The 22,814-nt window shown below is 53.2% G+C and overlaps 8 protein-coding genes across 8 annotated transcripts; 3 read left to right on the top strand and 5 right to left on the bottom strand.

Annotated features, from left to right (window-relative positions):
* Positions 1–120: 120 nt before the first annotated feature.
* On the bottom strand, positions 121–1,330 carry J7T55_009570 (uncharacterized protein; the record flags this gene model as incomplete). Its single annotated transcript, XM_053132642.1, has 3 exons — positions 121–188; positions 268–381; positions 460–1,330. 3 exons carry the CDS (start codon positions 1,328–1,330, stop codon positions 121–123), a joined length of 1,053 nt encoding a protein of 350 aa, XP_052989402.1.
* Positions 1,331–2,614: 1,284 nt separating this feature from the next.
* On the top strand, positions 2,615–4,504 carry J7T55_009569 (uncharacterized protein; the record flags this gene model as incomplete). The annotated part of the gene is made up of 3 exons (XM_053132641.1): positions 2,615–2,899; positions 2,964–3,612; positions 3,744–4,504. 3 exons carry the CDS (start codon positions 2,615–2,617, stop codon positions 4,502–4,504), a joined length of 1,695 nt encoding a protein of 564 aa, XP_052989401.1.
* Positions 4,505–5,448: 944 nt separating this feature from the next.
* Positions 5,449–9,689, top strand: J7T55_009568 (uncharacterized protein; the record flags this gene model as incomplete). The annotated part of the gene is made up of 4 exons (XM_053132640.1): positions 5,449–5,855; positions 5,973–6,439; positions 6,569–7,294; positions 7,447–9,689. The coding sequence occupies 4 exons, from the start codon at positions 5,449–5,451 to the stop codon at positions 9,687–9,689; spliced, it is 3,843 nt and encodes a 1,280-aa protein (XP_052989400.1).
* A 379-nt stretch (positions 9,690–10,068) lies between these two features.
* J7T55_009567 (uncharacterized protein) lies at positions 10,069–11,245 on the bottom strand (the record flags this gene model as incomplete). The annotated part of the gene is made up of 5 exons (XM_053132638.1): positions 10,069–10,361; positions 10,413–10,623; positions 10,746–10,875; positions 11,063–11,103; positions 11,219–11,245. The coding sequence occupies 5 exons, from the start codon at positions 11,243–11,245 to the stop codon at positions 10,069–10,071; spliced, it is 702 nt and encodes a 233-aa protein (XP_052989399.1).
* Positions 11,246–11,762: 517 nt separating this feature from the next.
* On the bottom strand, positions 11,763–13,470 carry J7T55_009566 (uncharacterized protein; the record flags this gene model as incomplete). Its single annotated transcript, XM_053132637.1, has 7 exons — positions 11,763–12,196; positions 12,287–12,353; positions 12,405–12,572; positions 12,624–12,720; positions 12,785–12,937; positions 12,997–13,174; positions 13,332–13,470. 7 exons carry the CDS (start codon positions 13,468–13,470, stop codon positions 11,763–11,765), a joined length of 1,236 nt encoding a protein of 411 aa, XP_052989398.1.
* A 3,516-nt stretch (positions 13,471–16,986) lies between these two features.
* Positions 16,987–18,134, bottom strand: J7T55_009565 (protocatechuatedioxygenase beta subunit; the record flags this gene model as incomplete). The annotated part of the gene is made up of 3 exons (XM_053132636.1): positions 16,987–17,332; positions 17,429–17,496; positions 17,571–18,134. 3 exons carry the CDS (start codon positions 18,132–18,134, stop codon positions 16,987–16,989), a joined length of 978 nt encoding a protein of 325 aa, XP_052989397.1.
* Positions 18,135–19,881: 1,747 nt separating this feature from the next.
* On the bottom strand, positions 19,882–20,562 carry J7T55_009564 (uncharacterized protein; the record flags this gene model as incomplete). The annotated part of the gene is made up of 4 exons (XM_053132635.1): positions 19,882–19,918; positions 19,970–20,089; positions 20,162–20,425; positions 20,501–20,562. 4 exons carry the CDS (start codon positions 20,560–20,562, stop codon positions 19,882–19,884), a joined length of 483 nt encoding a protein of 160 aa, XP_052989396.1.
* Positions 20,563–20,927: 365 nt separating this feature from the next.
* J7T55_009563 (uncharacterized protein) lies at positions 20,928–22,547 on the top strand (the record flags this gene model as incomplete). The annotated part of the gene is made up of 2 exons (XM_053132634.1): positions 20,928–21,009; positions 21,067–22,547. The coding sequence occupies 2 exons, from the start codon at positions 20,928–20,930 to the stop codon at positions 22,545–22,547; spliced, it is 1,563 nt and encodes a 520-aa protein (XP_052989395.1).
* Between the last annotated feature and the right edge of the window lie 267 nt (positions 22,548–22,814).

The following is a 22,814-nucleotide window of genomic DNA, read 5'->3' as shown; positions in this document are numbered from 1 at the left end:
CCGGAACTTTGAGAAAACTATCTCTCGCTTCATTCGGGATCTGCTGATACGCCTATCGCCAAAATCCAGATGCTCAATGCAGGTCTATATGGAACGCCCTACTCAAATCAAAAGGCTTAACTAAACGACTCGAATCTGGCTCAGCACTACGCTCAGGCTCAACTCCCTTATTCCTAGCTTTTGCATGGCTAGCAAAGAAGAGATCAAGTATTCGCACTTCCTCTGCATCCTCAGGCCTCTCCTCATCAACGACCCGGTCTAATTTACCGTTATCAAATGCAATGCCATGCCAAAGCAAAACACCGAGGGCATGGGCGGCCTCAACCTTCCTCCTGAAATTTCCCAACCCTTGGTTAACTCTCAGCTCGGGTATTTCAGCCTCTAAACATAGCCAGAAAGATTCTCGCAGCTCTTTTGCCTCAGGGTAGTAACTAAAGCGCCCATCTCGATCAAGCTCACCCAACAAGGCCTCAACGCCGTAAAACCCGATACCGAATGGGAGATACTCCGCCTCAGCCCAATCCAGAAAGCCAGTCAAGACTACCTCTCCTAATGACGCAGCTTGTGTGTTCCGGACCATTATGTTAGCCGGGACAACATCTCCATGCGTCAGAACCCATGGGAGGGACTCGATATCGTCCAAGCGCTCCAAGACATTTTCCACGGCTGGCTGAAATCGATGGGGAAGATGGGCCCGCATCTCCTGCACTCGCCAGCTGATGGAACCGCCTATCCGGCCGCTGAGACTCGAGATTGTAGGGTCTGATGCCGAACGTGAGGATTGCCAACCAATGACGATGAAATTGGCGAACTGCCTAATTACATCTTCTCGCTGACATCGCAACTCAGCTAATGGCGGAGAAGACTGCGTCCAAGAGGCTCGCAGCTCGGCCACGGACAGGCCCGGTATCCTCGCCATGGAGTAGACGTGAAGTGATACATGGGAATAGCAGCCATCGTCGATCACGACTGCCTCATCCATAAGCTTATCATACGGCAGCTCCGAAAAGTCGTCGAGTGAACATGATCTGGGAACATCGATAATGCTGAGTAATTTCGTATGCGGTGCAAGGCCCCCGTAAATGCTTTGAGCAGCAGTCGTCAACTTGATGTTGAGTTGGTGGACCGTTGGCCTGAATTGAACAATAATGTCTTGTCCAATACAGAGCGTATAAGAGCAGTAACCCTGAGGATTCGATTCCTGAATGTATTCATTTGGGAACACCCCGCGGGCCAGAGCCCAGCATCTTGACCGAGTGTCTCGGGGCAATCCGCAACGCTCGAAGAATGCGCTCACATCTTTCTCCACAGAAGATTGACATCGGGCCATGTTTACGGAGAGATCATCTGTACAGATTTGTGCAGGAGAGAAAACACACAAAGTCGAATACAGCTGAGATGAACCAAGATGGGGACTGGAAGTGGAGGTCGAGATCAGTCCTTGTGGTCTGCTGCACCAGGTGATCTCATGCAACCCCCACGTTTGGTTGGCACACCCACCATTACGTCCTATCCTGGAGGTTGGAGAGCATCACTCGCGACTCATCCGTCTTACCACATTAGGTGAATCCCGCATCATTCCTTGGCTACGCGGCCAATCAAGTTTTGAAGCACCTCAGTTTGAAAGTTGGCCTCGATTCAGCAGTCACTGCACCTAGGCATTTTGTATGATTATTTTAAAGCCAGTTTTCAAAATTGGAAATGGAATGGTAGAATGCTTGAATGGTAAAATACTCGATTAGTCAGGCCGACAACATTTCCTCCCGTTGAAGAAAAGAGGACGAAGACGATCTCACTTTCGGACAATATGCCAGCTGACATTTGACCACCGTTCCCGCACTATTGAACTTTCCTTCGCACGAACGGAAGCTGAATTATTCTGCGGGATTCAGGAGAAAGCAGTAACCCCACTCTTAAGGCCAATTCATTGCAATCCTCTGGAAGGTGGACTTCTTTTTCCTGATGCAGCTCGAACAACGCAACAATAGCGGCTTGAAGCCAAGGACCCCCTATAGTTGATGCCAAACGTCCTTGACGATTTCAATAATCGACATTCACGTGGAGAGTATGTGTAAGGAACCAGAAAATAGCGGTGGTTGCTCCTGCTTCGAGATAGAACCTTCTCTCAGCCCATAGTTAGTGGCTCTCTGCCCTTCCAACCACACGATTAAGATTGGGGGAATAATGAGACCATGGATCCAAATGTGTCCAAGTAGCTCTGTGGCTCTTCCAACGACTTGTTATGTCTAAACTTTCATTCAAGGAAGAGAACACATCATCGCAACATGTCCGCCTGTTGCGGTGGATAGCAGGGAAATTTCAGGAAGTGAAAACCAGTGAGTCGTGGTTTCGTTGATCAAATCATCAGTGCCTTCTTTCCAATTTGTTTTCTTGGGCTAAGACGACATGTTAGCTCTTGCTGTGGTCGTTCTGGGCTACACAGCAATGTTTTGCGTCGTTTCTCAATTGTTGCTCGTGACAAATACAACCACTAGAGAACAATCAGGACCACGGTATCTTCTGAAGATCCATGTTGCATTAATAGCAGTCCCTATCATCTCTACAATTTCCTAGATATCGTCCATTATTTGCCAACTCAAGCAAGTTTTCCACAATGAGTTCCGGAAGACGCCAGAGCAGTGCGACCGGTGCTCCTCCCCCAGCTAACCAGAAGAAACGACTTATCGTCTGCTGCGATGGCACCTGGATGAACTCGGACAAAGGATGGGAAAAGGGCAAGCCTCAACCTCCATCCAATGTCACTCGTCTGGCCCGGTCCTTCAACCGTGGCTGCTCGGATGGCTCAGTTCAGGTCATCAACTACCAATCTGGCGTTGGAACCGGGAGCACGATGGCGGACGCCTTTTCTGGCGGCGCGTTCGGCAATGGCGTTGCAGAGGTGAGTTTACTTTCCGGCAGCTGATTCTCTTGTTCTCTCTGTCTCGGCTGAAATTAGCACATAGCACATTCGTGAAAGCTACTCATTCATATGCGGCAACTACGTTGATGGCGACGAAATCATCCTTATCGGCTTCTCTCGTGGCGCCTTCACCGCTCGAAGCATCGCTGGCATGATTGGAAGTCTCGGCCTCCTTACCCGCGAAGGCATGGAGTACTTCTTCCCCATTTTCAAAGACATGCAGAATTGGCAGACCAAGAATTACAAGGATCTTTATCCAGGTGTTCCTTTTGACAACAAACCCAGGGGGGAGCACGCGGCGGAAGATTACCGGCACCTGCTTATCGAAAATGGTCTCACACGAGTTTTTGAAGGTGGCGGCACTGGCAAGCTCATCACAATCAAGGCAGTTGCAGTCTTCGATACCGTGGGCAGTCTCGGAGTTCCCTCAATCGCATGGATGAAGAAGCTCGGGATTGATCACACAACCTCTGAGCTTCGGTTCTACGACACAAAATTATCGGATCGCATTGAGAATGCTTTCCATGCATTAGCCCTGGATGAGCCGAGGCCGCCTTTCAGTCCTTCGGTCTGGGAGCGCCCTGCTTCCAACAAGGGTGTCACCAACTTGAAGCAGGTCTGGTTCCCAGGCAATCATGGCAACGTTGGTGGAGGTTGGCCCGACCAGGGTATCGCAAATATGACCATGGCCTGTAAGCAGCTTCCCGTCGTCCCATCTGGCACAAAAGATTCTCCACAGAAAGGGAAATGCCGAGTTATCGACGGCTCCAATGTGTTTTCTTATAGCACTATCTGTTTGACGATTACTGACTGCCTTGCTCAGGGATGATGGATCAGCTCGTCAGTATGGGCGTCGAGTTTGACAACGGTTCTCTCCGTCGGCTTCTACAAGACACGGAGAGATATTACCGCGACCATCCCTCAGCAGCCGCGCTTCCAACCAAAGAACCACCCAAGGCAAAGGGAAAACCCCCGAAAATCATCGCAATGGCCACTAGCGTCGTACCCGATAGCCTCAAGGCAAAAGCCTCACAAGCCACAAAAGTGCTGCCTACAACCTATTTCAAATGGGCTGTTGATCCCATTCTTGAAGGCAATCACCCTGTGCGACCATGGGCCACGGGCGCCATTCTCCGAGCTCATAGTCCAATGTACACACTCGCGGGAACCATCACCCGCTCTCCTGGCATGTACCATAAGCTCAACGCCTACAATGGCAAAGAGTTGCCCGAATATCTAGAGGATACATGCGAGCAGATCCACCCTTCGGCGCGCATCCGCCTTGCTATCAAAGGTCTTGGTTACGACGACAAGAAGCAATGGAATGCGTCCGCCCTCAGCGACTCTGGCTGGGAGCTTGCCAAGAAGACGAACGGGGATTGGGTCTGGGTGTACGAGGGCAAGGAGGACCTACCCAAGAAGGTGCTTGAGGAGTCAGAACTGGGAAATTACGAGAAGAAGATGCTGGAGCTGGCGGGTGGATATCCGCACATTGTGGAGTTTGTTGACAATATGTCATTGGAAGACTTTCAACAGATCACGAGCAGGAAGACCTCTGTGGCGCCGAGATTGATCGAGGCCTGAACGGCTGAAGGACGCAAATTCCTAGGACACTTTTGTTCATGATTACTTAGTTAGATTGCTACCACTTCGGTGAACATTTTACATTGTGTAGACTCTTCTTCGCGCATTGGATACCCGTTCGCTTTACCTATAGAGCTTCCTAGTAAATATACAGATTCTCTACGATGTCTCACTTCTTGCGACTGCGAGTAATTATCACAGACTTCTGGAATAAAGTCTTATAGTACAATCCGTGAGTACTGATGTATCAGGACATGGGAAATGCCTCAACACCATGCGAAAGATATTCGCAATGAGTGACACTATATACTAACTTTTAGGCGGTAGCAAAAGTATATTAACTGTGGGTCTGTCGACAATCGTGAATTAAGCCCCATCCACCATATTTGATTGGCAGCCCTGCACACTCTACCTCATAGCTTAATGCAGTCAGCATGCACTCAAGCGCTGCTCCTGGCGTGTGTCAGCTGGGTTAGGCAAGCAACACATAGCCCGATTGATGCTTGTAGTGAAATATGCAGATGCCACAAAGGAAGATCCGTTTCAAGTGAAATCCTTGCAAGCTTAAAGTCTCGTATTGTTGTATTTTGAGCCTCGGAGTCAAGCAATTGGCCAGTACTCCCCGTCCACTTAATCCCAGAAATGCAACAGTAGGCACTATAGCTGCCTGGCCTTTCAGCTAGAGAAGCAATATTAAGCATATGATTCCCCTAGCATGAAGGTGGCGTCCCTCACCGAATGCGTTTGGATGGTTCCAAGCTGTGCTGGCCAGCTGAAGTCTCGAACGTGGGGGTGGCTTGGGCGCGTGTCACGGAAGGATCCCAACCACCAGCATTGAAATACTGATTCTCGCCCCACTGAGGTAAATCTAGCTCTACATCCATATTCTGACAGCCCGTCACAGCTGGCGCGCAGCATAATTTTCTACTCTCAACACCCTCAAGATGACGGACCGCCAAGGCAATGGTCTTTGTCTCCTCTGCCTCGACGGCGGAGGCGTCCGTGGCCTGTCATCGCTCTACATACTCAAATACCTGATGGAAGCAATTAACCCCGAGCATCCCCCTAGGCCATGCGATGTGTTCGATATGATCGGAGGCACTTCAACTGGAGGACTAATCGCACTGATGCTTGGTCGCCTCGAGATGAGCGTAGATGATTGTATAAAAGTGTACAGTTCCATGTCAACAAATATTTTCCAGAAGACAGGCCATCGTTTCAGTATCAAAGGAAAATCTCGAGGTCGATTTAACCACACTGCCATCGAGATGGCAGTGAAAGACATTTTGCGGCAAAAGGGATTGCCAGATGACACTCTATTATATGATACAGACGTGGCTGCTTGCAAGACGTGAGTAAGACCTGTCTGAAGTTGAGTTTCCAGGAATTATACTGACATGGGATTTGAGGGGCACAGATTTGTATGCGCGACCAGCAAACAGACTGGCAGGACCGTGATTCTTCCCAGCTACCGATCAAAACGTGGTGGAGATCTCCTGGCAGTCACCAAGATTTGGCAGGCTGCACGAGCCACTTCAGCGGCGACCACCTTCTTCGAGCCCATCGAGTTCGGTGACGAAGAGTTCGTGGATGGCGCGACTGGGGCGAACAATCCCATCTCAGAGCTTTGGAGCGAAGCCACCGAATGTTTGGGGAATAAGGATGGGCCTTGCCACTTGGAAGACGAAGTCCGATGCGTGATTTCGATAGGCACAGGCGTCCCTTCCTTGACTCCCTTTGGCGACAACCTGATCCAGCTTGGAAAAAGTCTGATTAAGATATGCACGGATACGGAGGCGAAGGCTGATGATTTCGCACGTCACCATCCTCAGTTACGCAGGCAAGGGCAATACTTTCGATTCAACGTTGATCATGGCTTGGAGGCGGTGGGCTTGGAAGAAACTCAAAAAGTTAAGGAGATCATCAGCGCAACCCGTTTGTATCTTAATTCCACACGGATCGCAGACGCAGTCGAGGATTGTTGCAGGCACCTAGGGCTTAAGCAGCGTCAGTAGTAAGAAGTCCCTAATAGCACTATTATGACCATCGGCTAATGACGATTAGAGCTCGGGGCAAATTATGATACTGCACAGAGCCTCGCTGACGATCGTTGGCTGAGGAACTACATTCGTCAGACTGAACAACTTGACAAAAAGTTCAATGTTTCTCCGTCATCAGAAACCCTAGCTTGGTTCACTAATACGATGCCTTATAAGAAGTGGTTGCTGAATGCAGGATGCATTTATTACCCTTTCTCAGTCGATACTCACACAGGCTATGGCAACTGGCTTGTGAACGCCATGCCTGCCTCTTGGGTGACTTTTCCACCCCCGGAGCTCAATTCCCAAATCATAATGACATACGTCAACTGTCAAGGAATCGTGGACTGCAGCAGCGCGGACGTGATCAGAAGTGTTGTCTCCCAGGTGATGACTTTCACTTATGACTCGAAGACGGAATGGTTTAATGCAATGGCCCAAGTAAGCCGGCGGGAAAGGCGTCTCCTCGCGCGAGACATCAAACAAGCTACCCTGTTGCAACTGCTGGATGTCCTCAACTTCATGGTTGAATTTCACAGATCGTCTGGGTCGGCAGCATTGCTTTGCATAGTGGACAAAGTGCACTGCCTGAAAGGAGACCAAGTTCGAGAGGAATTCGTCCAGCTTCGTGTCAACTTACAGCGTATGGGAACCCATCTCCTTGTCACCGGCGAGCCCAGATTGAGCTCCACGGGGCAGGGATGGGGAGCCAGCGATTTCGCCTGCGTGGATGAGAAAACTGAATACCGAGGTATGTGCAAGCCATTCATTTCAGAGTCTGGAAATCTGAGCCTCATATTATTTTTGACCAACCTCCCTGTCTCACCACCCAATTTTCATCCATCAATCCCTTTTAGAATGTCACTTTGTGAGGGGTGCTTATGCTGACTATCTGCTGTGCAGAGTGCCTTGAGGCTCTGAAGTTCGACAACATGTTCACGCGAAGAAACCATGTCTCTGCGGCCATTACGGGCACAAACAGATGGTTCCTGACACACCAGGAGTTTCTGTCGTGGAGAAAGCTCTCGTCTGGCCTTCTCTGGATTCAGGGCAAGCCAGGTTCAGGAAAATCGGTGCTGGCGAAATCGATACTGGCATCGGAGACGGTGACTGCTCCATCTTCCGACCGACCTCTCGTTGCCAGTTGGTTCTATAGCAAACGCGGTGGTGCAGATGGCATGTCACATTCCTCGATGATGCGGTCCATCGCGTACCAGTTGCTGGATCTCTGTCCACATTTGTTCCCAGCATTCGCGCTGGCATACCGCCAACAAGGGATGTCTTGGGATGCGTTCGCTAGCCTGTTGACGCCCCAAAAAGAAAAAGCTAACCCGAGGATAATCTGTCTCTTGGATGGCCTTGACGAAAGCGAGGGCCGAGATGATGTGATTGGAAAGAGGATCCTACAATCTCTCGCAGATCTATCGGAAAAGCCTGGGTCCCGCCTCAGAGTGCTTGTGTTGAGCCGCCCTTATAGCACCATCCATAACGTTTATGGTACTTACGATATCCTCTTGGAAGCAGAGAACCAAAGTGACATCGAGAAAATAATCGTTGAGGGGGTCAAATCTCTGGCACACGATATGTCGCGATCACACGAAAGCAACTACAGCTCCTTTGCCCTTCGGCGTCGAGCAAAACTCGAGGGCGAGAACCCGAGCGACGTGGCTGCCTTGAGCAACGAGGAAATACATGCCGAGATGGACGCCATCCATGATTACCTAGCCAAGAATGCTCGAGGTGTGACTCTCTGGGTTACCCTTTGCATCAATCAAATTAGTCGCCTCCTAAGCAGAGGGCCTTTCACCTGGGCGTCGATCCGCTACGCGTTGTTGGAACTACCGCTGGAACTGGATCAGATGTACGCGACAATAATTGGAGATTTAAATTCCGAGTGCGAAACAGAACATCGGAAGATGGCCAGGAAGGTGCTTGCCTGGGTGATAACAGCGAGTACCAAGCGTCCTCTTCTCATTCGAGAAATGCTAGATGCGATTTCGATACCAGAAGACACGATTACGACAACCGGAGATTCTGACCCAATCCAATCCAACCGACCCATCTTCACTTCGTGTGAAGTCTTTTGTCGGTCGATCAATGAGATATGCGGGCCACTAATAGAGTTTGTCAACCCCTCAGAGGCAGGGTCGTTTCAATACAATCGACAGAGCAGAGTTACAATGGGCTCGGTTGTTCAGCTTGTCCACCAGACAGCGAAAGACTTTCTGGAGACCGGCCTTGGAACTTCATACAGCTTCGAACCCGGCGAGGCCTCACGGATGGTCAACCACCAAGCAAGCCTTTATCTGAACCTTGCCATTCCACTCAAGTCGGCGGCATATGCCCCATTCCTGACCGACATTACGGACGACTGGAAGCTGTCTGTTCTGAAGACTCTTGAGTACCTCAACGACAAGACCCTGCTCTCATTCGTCCTATCTCACTGTGTCTTCGACAAGCACTACAATATGATAGCAGAATTATCTGATAGGAAGCGATGGCGAATGTCCGCATTCTACCAGCACATGGTCTACGGTGATGTGGAGGGTGAGGGTGTGGTGGATGAAACTGTAGTAGGCCTATTATTCCGATTGGGGTGCAATTTGGGTCTGGACATTGCAGTGGAGAATTTGCTGCACCTCACCTCACTTCGTCCGGGATGGTGGAAGACTCATCTGGATGTAGTCCGGACAGCAACTCGCTTCTCAGCAGAAGGAGTCGCGGATGACCTCAACTACATACTGACTCGGCGGCGAGACGAGCTCAACGGGCCGACAGGAGAGTATGGGATGCTGGGCCCGGTGCGGCATTCGCGTTCAGCCTACAGCCGTGAATACTCCCGTGGATCGTCTGTCATTTCTGATCTTACTTATGCGAGGTCACCAGGGCGTCCAGAGTCAGTGAGAGACTCGCGGCATTCGCTTCCCGGGAACACACAAAGATACAGTCGGAACCATGAAGTGATAGCACTGCCTCGCAACAAGGACTTGGACCAGGTCAGGAGGGCAATTAGCCGTGTCATTCTCTATCTTTCCGGAAACAGTCAGCCGCTGGAGTTGAACCGCGGGAGCGAGACGAGTGCTATATTCCAGCCCCGCCCCTCGCGCATTTCGCAGCTTCACAATCGTTTCACCCGGATTCAATAGACTTGACGAAAGTGGAAGCGGTGTTATATAGTTTGAGACGATTGAAACTCCTTGTACCTATCATCGTAGCAAACCCGAAGTAATTTTCCACGTGTGCGGTGATTTGTGATTGACATCTGGACTATATAGAAATTTGCTACAGACATTTTCAATCGAAAATGTATGATACAAAATCCAATAACTGGTCCTTCGAGCTCGGATTATTTGTTACATGAATGGATGCTTTTTGACTAATAGACATTTCTTACGACAGGCCAAGTCCTGATTCAGCGCAGGCTATCACGAGAAACTCGAGCACTCATAGTAGCACTAGGTTACGTTAGAGAAAACTTGTAGCGAACAGCGCCAGCATTTCTCATCGCGATGATAATCCTCCCAATTAGCCGCTGGCCTCAAAGCACACACAATAGTAATTGTTGGACAGGCAAACGGCGCGTCCTAGCCTCTGGCGGGAACGAGCTTTGGAGGAGCGGGCTGCCGTCAAGGTCCTCTTGGCGCGTTGCGTGAGAACAGACCCGCCGCTCCTCGTGCTCGAGCGGCCTTTGACTTTTTCGTAATGGCGGGCAAGTTTCGCGGTGAAGTGCGACGTCACATCGCGCGAGAGAGAGCGAGAGGCAGACCCGAGTCTCCGGGCCCAGCCCCCGCTTCGCTCGGCCCTGCGGCCCCACATCGCTGCATGGGTGTGGATGGAAGTGTGTGTGCTAGGATGTCAACACCAAGGACGACACCCCTTGGGAATACGAAGAGCGACCTCCTTCCACCCCTCTTCTTCCTTTTCGAAGCCAATTCCTAGCGGTATAAGCTTGTAGCCAGTGTGGTGCCTGAGATGCTGAGGTCTCCATCGACCCAGGTTGTAGCCTGAAGTCGAGAAGCTTCGTTCATCTGACCACTGTTGGGATGAAAACAAGTCCAGGTTCCCAGAGTGACGTGAGATCTGCGGCAGGGATCAGTAAGTGGTGGGTCCCAGCATCGATTGGGCCCGGCGGATCTTGGGGCTCGCTTAGAGGACAAAACCTTGTTCTGCACTCCAGCCAACGTGCCAACCTGCCAACTCACCGTTCCCCTGTCGACAGGCCTTCCCCAGAGTAGATCCACCGCGGCAGCAACGGCACGAGGCCCAGCTCTACCCTGCCTCTTCTCATGCGTCTTCACCGGCGGCATATTCGGCCTGGTGATGTTGCCCAGCCTAGGGCAGACAGGAATACGAGGAGCAGTCACGCGCTTGGGCCGGCCATGATGCCACTCACCTTGCCCACGTCAACTTCCTGGGCTGTCCCCTCCCGCCTACTGTCAGGTACAGGCCCACCAGCGCAACTCTGACAGCTCATCGGCGATGTAGGCCGAGCTTGGTTTCCTCGGCCTGCTGCCCCTACAGCAGACAGCAGATCGACAGCTCCAGCTCCAGCTCCAGCTGCTGGCTTGTACACAGTACCATGGTTCCTTGCTGCTTTCTATTCATAGAATGAGTCAAGGAACTCGAGCGACTCGCCCTTAGCTCGCCCACCGTCTTGGGAGGCTCCAGGCTGGACCATGAAGCTCAGAGTCGGGAAGCCCATTTCTGTCATGGTGTGTTGAATCCTGTTGAGGTACTATTAGTCTGTGCGCTCGTTCGATCTTTCACAGGTTTCTCGTGGCACCGGGATCTCGATGTCTATATCGTTGGTATTAATCAATACTACTGCGTAGTAGAGGTCTAACCAGAGCTCATTCATTACCGCCGAGCGTTTTCCCACGGCGTTGCCCTGCCGCCCCTCCTTTGACCCCTCCTACCTGTTGACCTTTCCACACCGCACCTCTGTGCTGTCAAACAGAAAAAAGAATAAGGTAATTTGCCTTTCCGCCAATGCTTGCATCCCATTAGCTACCTCCCATCCCTTGCCGAAAAAAAAGTCCCAAATTCGCCGCCTTTTTAAAGTCCCAGGGTATACCGCTTCGTGATATCGTGAAGGAATGTGAGAGGCCGTGAACTCATGAATAACCGTCATGGCCGACCTGTATGCTATGCGCCCCTGAAAATCGAAGGAATGTAGAGAATTGTAAAAATTAAAAAGACTTCCACGCCCATGGCCGCGCTTAGACGAGCGCCACAAGACCAACGAAGCCAGCCAACAAGGCCGCGGCCGGGCCGCTCTGCGAGTTCGCACCAGCTGTCACCACCGGTGCAGAGGTGGCCGCCGTTGTTGCTGTCACCACGTTGGAAGTGGTGGCAGTCGTCGGCACCTGGACCGTGGTCGGCTGCAGCGACCTGGTCGAGTAGACTGTGCCATTCTGGGTCACGAGGTACGTGGTATACTGTGAGATGGTCTGCGCAGAACCCACGGTGGTCTCGATGGTCACTTCTTGATGCTTTGTCTCGGTCACGGCGATGACAGCCGTGGTCGTGTGCACCTGGGTCACTGAAATATACTTGGTTCCAGTCTGTGTTACGACGGTGGTGGAACCCTCGATGATAGTCGTGTAAGAGTACTCTGGGTGAGTAGTTGTCACATACACATCCGTAGTCTCGTCTTTTTTGAATGGTCAAGTTAGTTGCGTTTCGTTCTCAAAGGCAAGACCTAGTTCAACGAGTTGCTGGCACCGGCCGGGGGATTGCTTACAAGCAGTAGTCAGAGAAGTAGTATAAGCTGTCTCCTTGATGGTTGTTGGCACTTGTGTGACGATAGTCTGCTGGAATTAGCGGTGGAATTTGATACAGAGTTAGCAGTAGAATCCTACCTGGGTGCTGGTCTTGACAGTTGTGTAGGTACTGCCTCCCTTTGTGACGGTTTCCGTGTAAGGGCAAAGCGAAGTGAGAGTGGTGTAATCAGTAACTTCCGCTGTCTTGGTCTTGTCTGGCAACTGTGTCGTTTCATAGACCTTGGTAGGGACCTGAGTCACGATAGTCTATTTGGAGTCAGCCAATTTCCAAAGCCCGTTGCTTCGCGAAAATCTTACCGAAGTAGAAGTCCATGTGACCTCGTAGGTGCTACCACCCTCCGTCTTGGTCTCTGTGACAGGGCAGTAGGAAGTGATGGTTGTGTAGTCCACGACACTACAAGTTCCGGAGTCAGCTGTGAAATCGCCCTAGATCAAGGACGATCGTAGAGGCTACTTACCCTGTTGTTTCGTAACTGGTGGGTCCTGGTACTGTCTCATAGTAGGTTGTGGGCACAATCGTCTTGACGACCGAGGTAGTCTCATAAGTCTTTGTGTAGGTCGTTCCGGGGCCAGTGACTGTCTCCGTAACAGGGCAAACGGTAGTGTAGGTGCTTCCCAACTGTCAGACAATGCTCCAAATTGACTAAGTCGGGTAGGACACAAGGCTTACATTTCAACATCAGTAGTGGTGGTATATTCGGTTGGACCAGGAACAGTGACCGTGGCGCCGCCGCCGCCGCATTCTCCTCCAGGGCAGCTTGTGATAGTCTGTGTGGAGGTGGTCCAGTATGTGTACTCATGGGTAGTGCCACCAGCAGTAGTTGTTGCTGTGACAGGGCAAACAGTGGCTGCGGCTCCGAGTCAGTATATGGCGTGTCTGAGTAAAACTTCGCTCGAGAATTGGATAGGATTGCCCGAGAATGTGGAGGGATGGTGAGCCCGGCCAGGCCATTGGGCCAAGTAGTAAATAACGAGACAGGCAATGAACAGTTGTGTCACACTTACTCGTAGTGTAAACGACTTCAGTCGTAGAACCACCATGACCCCAGTCACCGCCGCCACCACCACCACCACCCCCTCCGCGGGCAAGTAGTTCTTCGGCGATTGTTGGGGCCACCAAGGCAAGCAGTGTGAAGGCCTTCATGTTTGCGGTTGTTGTGAACAACAGAGCAGGCTGATCCAGTGAACGTATTGTAGTGCGACGAGGCTGTCAACGAAGGGAATCTGGCAACGATGAGCGATTGGGCTGGGTAGTGAAGGTATAAGTAACCTGAGCGAGAGGGTTACAAAATCCTGAGGCAACGAGCAGGCTGATGGACCAAAGGCAGTGTGAGGAGGAGGGGGGAAAAGAGGAGGCTGAAGGACCGGTAACGGGCAACTGGCGACTTATATGGTACTATCATGGGAGGACTGCATGCGCCGTCTCGAGAGAAGGCGTTGATGCGATGACATCGCAGGATCTGGGATCCTGATTTGCCGCAGCGCCTCGGCTGCATGGCCCTACGGCGTTCTCTCGCCATCCCGACAGAACAGGGAATGCACGACTGTGAGTCGAGCACGCGGTGGTACGGCACAGACATCGCAGTGTCGAGCTTCCAAGCTGGCGTGGGCCCCAAAGGAGGTTGGGGTTGGTCGACCGCGGCCACGTCGGCCTGGCAGAGAATAGCTCAAGCCAGATCCTGAGCTCATGCACACTGGCCGATCCTGGGCCGATCTCAGGTAAGCTTGAATTCCATCCTGTCAGTCTCGAGTAGGATCCATGACCAACAGGATCATCCTCCGAGCGCATGGCTCCTGGACCGCTTGAAAGAATGGACCTCTTTCGGTTGCTGCAGTCTGCTGTGAATAATACACATGGCTGGTGCTCAAGTGAAGCTCTCACACCCCGTCAGCCGCCATGCAGCGCGGTGACGAATAGGAGGGTAGCACGCCTGGGTTGCCCAGGTATCCTTGGTTGGAGGGAGGGGTGGACATCCTTGTTTTCGATGGCTTCGAGGCTGAAGCTACTCAGAACCCGAGCGCAGCTATATGACGACAAGCCTGGTGATAGAAGACGACTTAATCTATTTTCTGCCGAACAATCCAGTTATGGTGTCTTACCCGACTCTCACCAAACGCGCTGACATGGATTGTCCCCCCGCCGCTGTCTGTATGGCCCAAGCTCGACTGCTCAGGGAGTCATTGCAGATACGAGAAGCCGCAGGCAGAACGTCTATGGTGGGACCCTTCTTCAACAGCCCGCTAAGGCTATGGCATCGAGCTTGTCTAAGACTACGACCTCGTCCTGTCTTGCAGGCACGTTTCTGCTGGCGCGCTGATCTAACTGCAAGAACAATGTCACTGTGATCTCCGTCCGCAGCGGCGAGATGCTGCGGCGGAAGCGTTGAAATGTCAACATATTAAGTGAGGAATCATGTGTAAACAATGCTGATCCACCGTGGTGCAGGGCCCGTTGCTGTGATTCGCACCTTCGAAACAGCGGAACTAACGCCGACCAACGGATGCGATCTTAGTCTTGGGCCAAGCTGCCGGCTCTTGACAGTTGATAACTTGCAGAGGATTTGCAAAAGCAAGAAGTTGAGTTTTCCCAAGCTCGTGTTGAGCAGGACTAGCTGCAGTTTAGCAAAGCTGCACAGATCCCCCCAGGTACGGATTGTTGAGTTGGGCACCTAGGACCCCAAGAGCTCCAAGTTTTGTTAGAGGATACTTGGGCAGTAACGTCGCTCTATCACCGTCGCACGAGAGCGTTGAAGGCTTGGAAAGACAGCGTAGTCGTTGCCGGCTACACTCGGACAACAATGTCATTTTGCAGCCCGCCGAGCGCTTTGTGTTGTTTCCCGGGGGGCCGTTGTGCCACCACATTGCTCCATTGAGGTGCAGATGCCAAGCCGATGCATGGGTTGTGGAGGCGGGGCTTACAAGTGAGATCCTCGAGGAATCGGGAGACCAGGCGACCAGGCGACCACCTCAGTGAGACCAGATCCGCGACCCAGTCCTCGGTCCTTCCCGGTGTATATAGATTCTCCAGGGCCGTGAAGGTGTCGTCGCACCCCCAAGAATAGCAAGGAAACTGAGCCAAAGGACAAAGCGAGACAAACGGGATCGGTGTGATGTGAGGTGTGGTATCCCACAACGCCAGGCTCCAGCTGCTATCGGTTTGTCTTTGCGAGAAGATACATGGTAGGCTCTGATGTCTGCCTCGTTGCTGAAGGTTGGCTTGGGTAAGGCAAGGCAAAATGTGTCGATCAAATTGGAGACATGATCGACGGGGAAGAAGTTGGCGTCCAGCTGTTGGCCAGGTTCTCAAGCTATACATGCAGGGCGGGTGTTACGGCATATTTTGGGCCGTTTACAAGACGTAAAATCCCCCGAATTCAGAGCTGTTGTGTGTCTGTCATACCGGAAAAGCTGCTGGTCGTGGGTCGGAAAGTCGCGGGGGATGCGTGAACAGCTCACTCGACGCCGCGTGATTCCAAGGTAAACATCGTGGCGGATTACATCCGAAAAACCCTCTCGCCTCGGATGCGGGGAGGCCTTAGTTTGATACGAGGTGTCCATATATTGTGGGCTGGTAGACATCGGTCGCATGTTCGCCTAGAACTGATTTGTTCTCGAGCCTAGTCGTCCAACAATTAGAGCTTTGCAATATGCTTGCTCCACCTCCACTCGGCCATGCCGTCCTCGGTGAAGGACAGCCAAGCGTTGCCCGATGGCCGCGAAGCAACGTTCCACAGCGACCGAACGATACCCCTGTGTGTGTACTACAGAGAGGAATTGCAAGTCAGGCGGGGAGACTTGGGAAGCGAGACACTTCTCAGCGCCTGGTGCGTCTGCTCTGCGGGAAGGTAAGGCGGGCTGACTGTAGCCATGCATCGATCGTCCGATGTGTGAAGAGGTCGCTCGGGAGGCGGGCGACAGGATGGGCCGGCAGACTACCGAATCGAGTAAACAGAGGTGCATACGAGCCCAGGCGCGAGAGAGAGAGAAGACCATGTCCAAAATAGTATGACTGTGTCAGGAACAGGGAAAGAAGGCTCTTGGGGGCCTTCTTGGAAGTGCCGTCAGATTTGGCGTGCCCAGAATGCAGCTGCTGGCTGGCACTGCATGTTTGCCTTGGGTGGCTGGCAAGGCTGTCCCTGTCAGCTCGCCCGCCCCTGCCCCTGCCCCTGTCAGCCCATCTAGGTGCAGCCCCAGATGCACGACAGGGACACCACGAGCCACACCTTATTCCTTCCTGTCCAATTATGGCTCTGGCCGCCACTCCACCAGCCCCGCTGTTTCTGATCTCAGCTCACAGCCCCTCCTCAGCACCTTCCTCGCCATATTCCGTCCCATCAGCTGTCGTCCAACCTCAGCATGCAGGCTTCACCGGTCCAAGTGCACGGCGACCTACCCTCGATGTCGCTGCCAGCCGCGCAGATGCTCGCCGACGCACGAGTATGGTCATCTGCTCTAGCGAACTATCGCCACACGTACGGTCTGGTCTCCCCGTCAACCTCACATCAATGGCCACCATGAATCTTGGCTTGCTGAGTGGCCGTGGTCGCAGAAAGTTCTACTCCACGTCTTCAGGCTGCGAAAATTTGTGCATTTGAAATTTTGCTATCACTGCATGCAATATCTGTCCCGAGTTTCTCTCTACCTCAAACCCTCGCATGTCTCAGATTTTGGAATCCTGAATGTCCCTCCTCATCCTCTGCTGCGTTGATGTATCAACTCCGATCGTGATATACCCTACCACACCATTCTCAATGTTCTCACCATCAAGCGGCACGATCTGGAGGTTGGGATCAAAGCCGTTGGCGATCTCGGCAGCGAAGATACTGTCAATGTCGTTGGTCGTCCGGTTGATCGTTGTGTGGCTTGCGTATGGCTCAAGCGCCATAAGCTGTGCGCTTATTGTCTCGTTGATGAACACCTGGCCTGTGGATACGGTCGTCGACGATGCGACGGTACCGTTGGCTCGGATGGACCAATCTGTGTGCACTTGAACATGGATGTGGATGCTAATCAACCCGTGAATCAGCGACACGTCAAACAAAATGCATCTCAAGTCTGGATGTGGGATCTTCAGGTTTACTCAGGGATTGGGGACTACTAACGTTCGTTCAACATAGAAACCCGGGACTATACCCGTGAACTCGACAATACCATTGCTGTCAGTGGGCCACTAGAGCGCGGAGTTAGCAAAATTGGATGACTGTCGTCGGGGTCAATGCAAGGTAGTGGGACTCTTCGACTTACATGAGCGCGCAGGAAGGTCGTGTCGTCCGTGTGCAGATCATCGCCAATAGTCGCGTTCAACTGCTCCAAGAGCTCCTCGAACGGTGTGTCGGGATTCTGCTTGGTGAACGAGCTGTAGGAACCCGTGGCGTTGCAATACCAAATGTCGACGAGGACGTCGTCAAGTGGCTCACACGTCTCAACGTCCATGACACCAATGTCAAGGAGCAAGGGCACTCCGGGCTGGTCCTCCCGCATGTCCTGTCGCAAGGTCTGCGACTGTGGCCAAATATAAGGGCCAGTGGTAACCTCTTCGGTGAGGATGCATGTTTCGTTTTGGAGGACATCGTAATACGGTGCCTCGGTGGTGATGGAGACTGTGGTGTTTCCGTCCCTTTCAGCAAGATGCTTCTCGTTCCGCTTGGCCCATCGCTTCTTGTTCATCGCAGCGACGGAGGATGCGCATCTCTTGGAAAGATCGAACTTGCGAGCCTGCAGCTCGGGGCTGGTCTCATGGTGAGGGTGAGCCACAGCGAACCCCGAGAGCAGGGCCACGCTGGCGGCGATGGTAGTGAATGTGCGCATGGTGGATATCAGCGAGTGTATAGACTGGTCTTGCCTGGATTTTTAAACGAGTGGCTTCCCGAGACGATGCTGGCATTCAAACTATCATGAATACTTTGGAGAATCCGTCCTCACATTCTTTTATAATCCCCATCACGACAAGATCCAATGCCCCCTTTATCGTCACTTTTCTCCACGACACGGCCTGGAGCTGATCGAAGTACGCGTCAGGACGTCTCATTGCACTGTCACCTTCCCGATAGCCCTGCTGGGCTCGACAAAGATAGGAGAAGTACAGTGGTTTGCCAATAGGGAGCCATGTAATGCAAATGTTTTCTGGATCCATATCAAATTGCCCTATGTGCGTAGTGGGAAAGACCCACAATATCCTATCCCCGGTTCTCAACTGCCCACATCCCGCGTGCGGGAGCCCCAACGCGCCAGGGAGGCTCAAGATCTAACTATCCGCGATTTGACAGGTGAGGCAAGATATCCCGTCGGTGTCCACATATTTTATGGTGGTTATTCGTCCTTTTTCTTCGCAAGCCGGATGTGGCACAGCCCCCCTGAAATCTCTCTCGCCCTCCTTCGAAGGAAACGGGGACCAATTTTTGGACTGGATTGCGCATCGTGTTCCACTGTCGATGGACTGCTTACGGATGTGGTTGAATCCATTGGACGGACCGGAGCCGATACCAAGACTTAAGAGACTGGGATCGCCAACTGCTGACGAGTCCCTCGGGCTGTGTGAATCATGCATGTTTATAACCGTCGTGTCACGGGCATTTTATTCGGGACGAACTGGATCGTCGCCCAGGTTCGGAATCTGTTTATAACTGCCCGTCCCCTGTGGCTACGCAACGCTGGCCGTGTACGATGCACGAACTCGACTCGCTCGCGCACGTCATCGGGCCTCCTGGAAGCCGCCACCCCTGCGAAGATCACGGGTGTCACACAGAGCCGGCAACCTACATAGAACTGCACAGTCCGGGCCGCCATGGGTCGATTCACACTCGGTTGGGATACCGGACGTAGGACGGCAGAAAATGGCGTCGCCTTAATAAGCCTATGCTGGAACACCGGGGGAGATACCTTGGTTGCACTTGATGGATGATTAAGACCTCATAAGCTAGCCCTCAGAATTTGTCTTGATTTTTGCATTTAATAAAGCAGCTACTGATGTAGAGAGGGGGGCAAAGCCATACTACTGACTGGGTAGGACGACTTGCAGGTGGTGCAGGTGGCTCCAGATATAACTATATTTCCAGGTTCGCCTCGAGTTACCCTGCCAGATCCTTGGTTTGGTACGGTTCTCGTGTTATTTGACAAGACGGCTTCTCCGACTTCAGGTTGTCTGCCGTGGGCCCCAAGGCCGTAGTGCTAGAGCAAACACCCCAGGGGCTTGCTTGAGCGTGACTCGACTGATGGGGACGCGTCGGCCGCAGTCATGGAACTTGGAAGACCGGGCGATTTCAGACTGCACAAAGGGACTGCCCGAAAACAAGCCTTGATTGAGCAATGGTGCCAAACCAATAGCGTGTCGCAGATTGATGTGCGAAGAGGTGGGATTCGTAAAGCCTTGGCATTTCAGATCGCTATTCCATGTAGAGATCCTATCCTCAGCAGGTTCACGAGCCAGTTTTTGTCTCCTTTTTCAAACCTGAACGCCTTCGCTAATGCAGAATACAAGCCCTAAGACAGCTGGTCCTCGGTGGGCTTGCTTCGACCGGGGGTTTCACCATGATTAATCTTGCTTAGATATGCTCGCTCACTGCAGCAGCTCCTCGCAGGTCCAGTCCTCGTAGCTACAAAGGTCAGCGAGGAGGGAAAGCCAGTAAGGAGGCGGGGCGACCTACTATCCATCGGGCATGTATCGCCGAACAATCAAGGGAACCTTCTTCTCGCGCAGCTCCTTGATAGCTATCTGCAGAGGATCGGTCTCTCCCTCGAGATCGACGAGAACAGGAGCGTTCATGCTGTGCTAATGTCAACCTTCTCGTCCTTGCAAAATGCGCCGCCCAGGGCCGGTCCACAGCGCACGCCCATACCTGATCTGCAGAGCCCGAGTGCCCAGAATACGAGCCTTCTCGTACTTAGTCATGTAGGGCGTGGTGGTTCGCTGGTCGGTGGGGATCTTCTTGTCCTTGTGCGACCTCAAGTTGTCCTTCGCAGCGGCTGCAGGGTCCCCCGAAGGGACGATGTTGTCGGCATCCTCGTCGGCCGCGCCGTTTGCGCCAGGCTCGGCCTCTTCTTGCGGCTCAGGAGAGTAGTACTCCTCCTGCGGGTCGTCGTCGTCGTAGTAGGGCTCCTCGCTGTGGGAAGAAAAGGACTGGCTTAGTGCTTTGTTCCGCGAAGCGCGCAACAGCGCGACCCAAGTCAAGACTTACCCTCCCCCTGCGCCTCCAACCTCATTGCCGAAGTCGTCTTCACCGCCGCCGTAGTCAGACATGATTCTCGATGTGTACTCGGGGTCTTGGGCGAGTGCCGAGTCGGGGTTGTGTGTGAGTGGATGAGTTGGTGTTGGTCCTTTGTGATGGCTGCGACGGGAGTGAGAAACGGGTGGCTTTGCGACGAAGCAGGCAATCGCAGAAAACTTTAGCTGTAGCGAAAGGCTGAAATTCACAGGGATCCTCTGCGTCCGCCCCACCAATCAAAAGCGAATACTGTCGTTCGAGGGCCCACAACAGCTAGCATCTTATCACCCAAGGCTGCGGAAAAAAAGTTCGAGGAACTGCACTTGACGATCGGCCTTCTCTCAATTCGTCTTGCTCCATCATCTTGTCTCCTGCATGCTGCCCAGCTGCGTCCGTCAAAATGAAGCGCGAGGCGGATGACGAGGCATATGAGGGCCCAGCAAAGAGACAATTGATTGATTTAGGCATCGAAATCAGCACAGGTAAATGAAACCCCTTGATCCCAACCGGCTAACACTTCTTTGCTAACCAAATTGCAGCCGAGGAGAGCGTCTCTCAGATCGGTAACGACGATGCAACTAGTCTTCACACACCATCGGAAGCCCAGACTCCACCGACAGTTGTGAGCGCGACGTCCAGAGCCTCCAAGAGGCGCAACTATCCCTCGGAACAAAAGACAAGCAAATGCACCTGGCCGGGCTGCCCCAAGACCTTCAACCGGCCTGCACGCCTCCTGGCCCATTTCCGCTCTCACACCAATGAGCGTCCCTATAAATGCACGTATGTGGGCTGTGACAAAGACTACACCGAGAGCAAGCACCTGAAGCTGCACCTGCTCTCCCACACCAAGGAGGCCAAATACGTTTGCGAGACGTGCGACAAGGCCTTCGCGACGGGCACCAGGCTTCGCCGCCACCAGGCGGTCCACGAGGGCCAGGAGCGGTTTCGATGCAGGGACTACCCGCCATGCGACCAGTCATTCCGGAAGCACCAGACGCTGCAGCGGCACGTCCTCAAGGAGCACCTGGGCAAGAAGGCGTTCCCGTGCACGCACGAGGGCTGCGGCGCGTCGTACGACACGGCAAACTCGCTGCGGAGCCACCGTGACAGGGACCACGGCGAGATCCGGTTCTGGTGCGGCGAGTGCTGTGAGCAGGCGGCGCAGAACCCGGGCGACGAGACCAAGAAGCCCGTGGGCTTCACGACGCAGTTCCTGCTCGACGCGCACATGCGCCAGGACCACGTCAACTGCATCTTCTGCGACGTCCGGTTCGCCGGCCACTACCTGCTGGAGCAGCACATGGAGATGTACCATTCGGGCCTGTCCGTCGAGGACCGCAAGACTGTCGAGTGCACGTTCCCCGGCTGTGCCAAGAAGTTCACCAAGAAGGCCAACATGAACAGCCACTACCGCACCGCGCACGAGGGCAAGCGCTTCGTCTGCGGCAAGGTCAACACGTTCGACGTGCCCGGGCTCGAGGACTGGAACTGGACCGAGGAGGGCTGCGGCGAGGGCTTCGTCGACAAGGCAAAGATGTCGCAGCACGTCCTCTACGTGCACCTGGGCAGGCCCCGGCCGGCGACCGGCGCGGGCTCGACCCACACGGCCAAGGCCGCGGGCGCCGGGCGGAGCTTCCTTAATGAGATCTCCGGCGTCGCGAACCACGAGCGCCGCCAGATCGTCTGCACCGTGCCCGAGTGCGCTGTCCGCTTCATCCGGTACGCCGACCTCCACAACCACGTCCAGGCCCAGCACCCCGAGCACGCCGACGAGGTCGGGCTGCTGGGGGCTTCCGAGGTTCCGCGTCTGCAGGACGGGGAGGTCATCTGGGGCGGCGACGGTGGTGCTGAGATGGCTGCGCTCGATGAGCCGCAGTTCACAGACTGGGGACTGGTCGATGACGCTGGCCCTGAGGCCGATGCGCAGGAGACGGCCAACTGGGACCGGGAGGAGGCGAACTTGATGCAGCTGATCGATCTGGACGCTGCCGCCATCGACCCCAATCTTCTCCCGGCTTGATGGGTGGGGTGAATGCAGGACGTTGTCGCGGAGGAATGATATTTGCTTTTTGCTTTCTCGATGGATTTGAGCTTATAGAGATACCCATTTTGATTTGACCAAGGCGCAGTACCGGTCCGGAAAACCGATGTTCATCTACACAAGAGGAGAAAAGTACGTCCGATGACCACAGCAGAATAGCTGCGAAAATATCTTGCGAGGTCAATGAGATACTCACTCATGGTGGAAAGAGTAGTAATTGAAATCGAACTCTTTTGAAGGCACCAA

The sequence above is a fragment of the Diaporthe amygdali genome (assembly GCF_026229845.1).
Source record: "Diaporthe amygdali strain CAA958 chromosome Unknown NODE_32_length_550834_cov_65_698784, whole genome shotgun sequence".
Taxonomy (NCBI): domain Eukaryota; kingdom Fungi; phylum Ascomycota; class Sordariomycetes; order Diaporthales; family Diaporthaceae; genus Diaporthe; species Diaporthe amygdali.
This window is presented reverse-complemented; position numbering and strand designations above follow the sequence as displayed.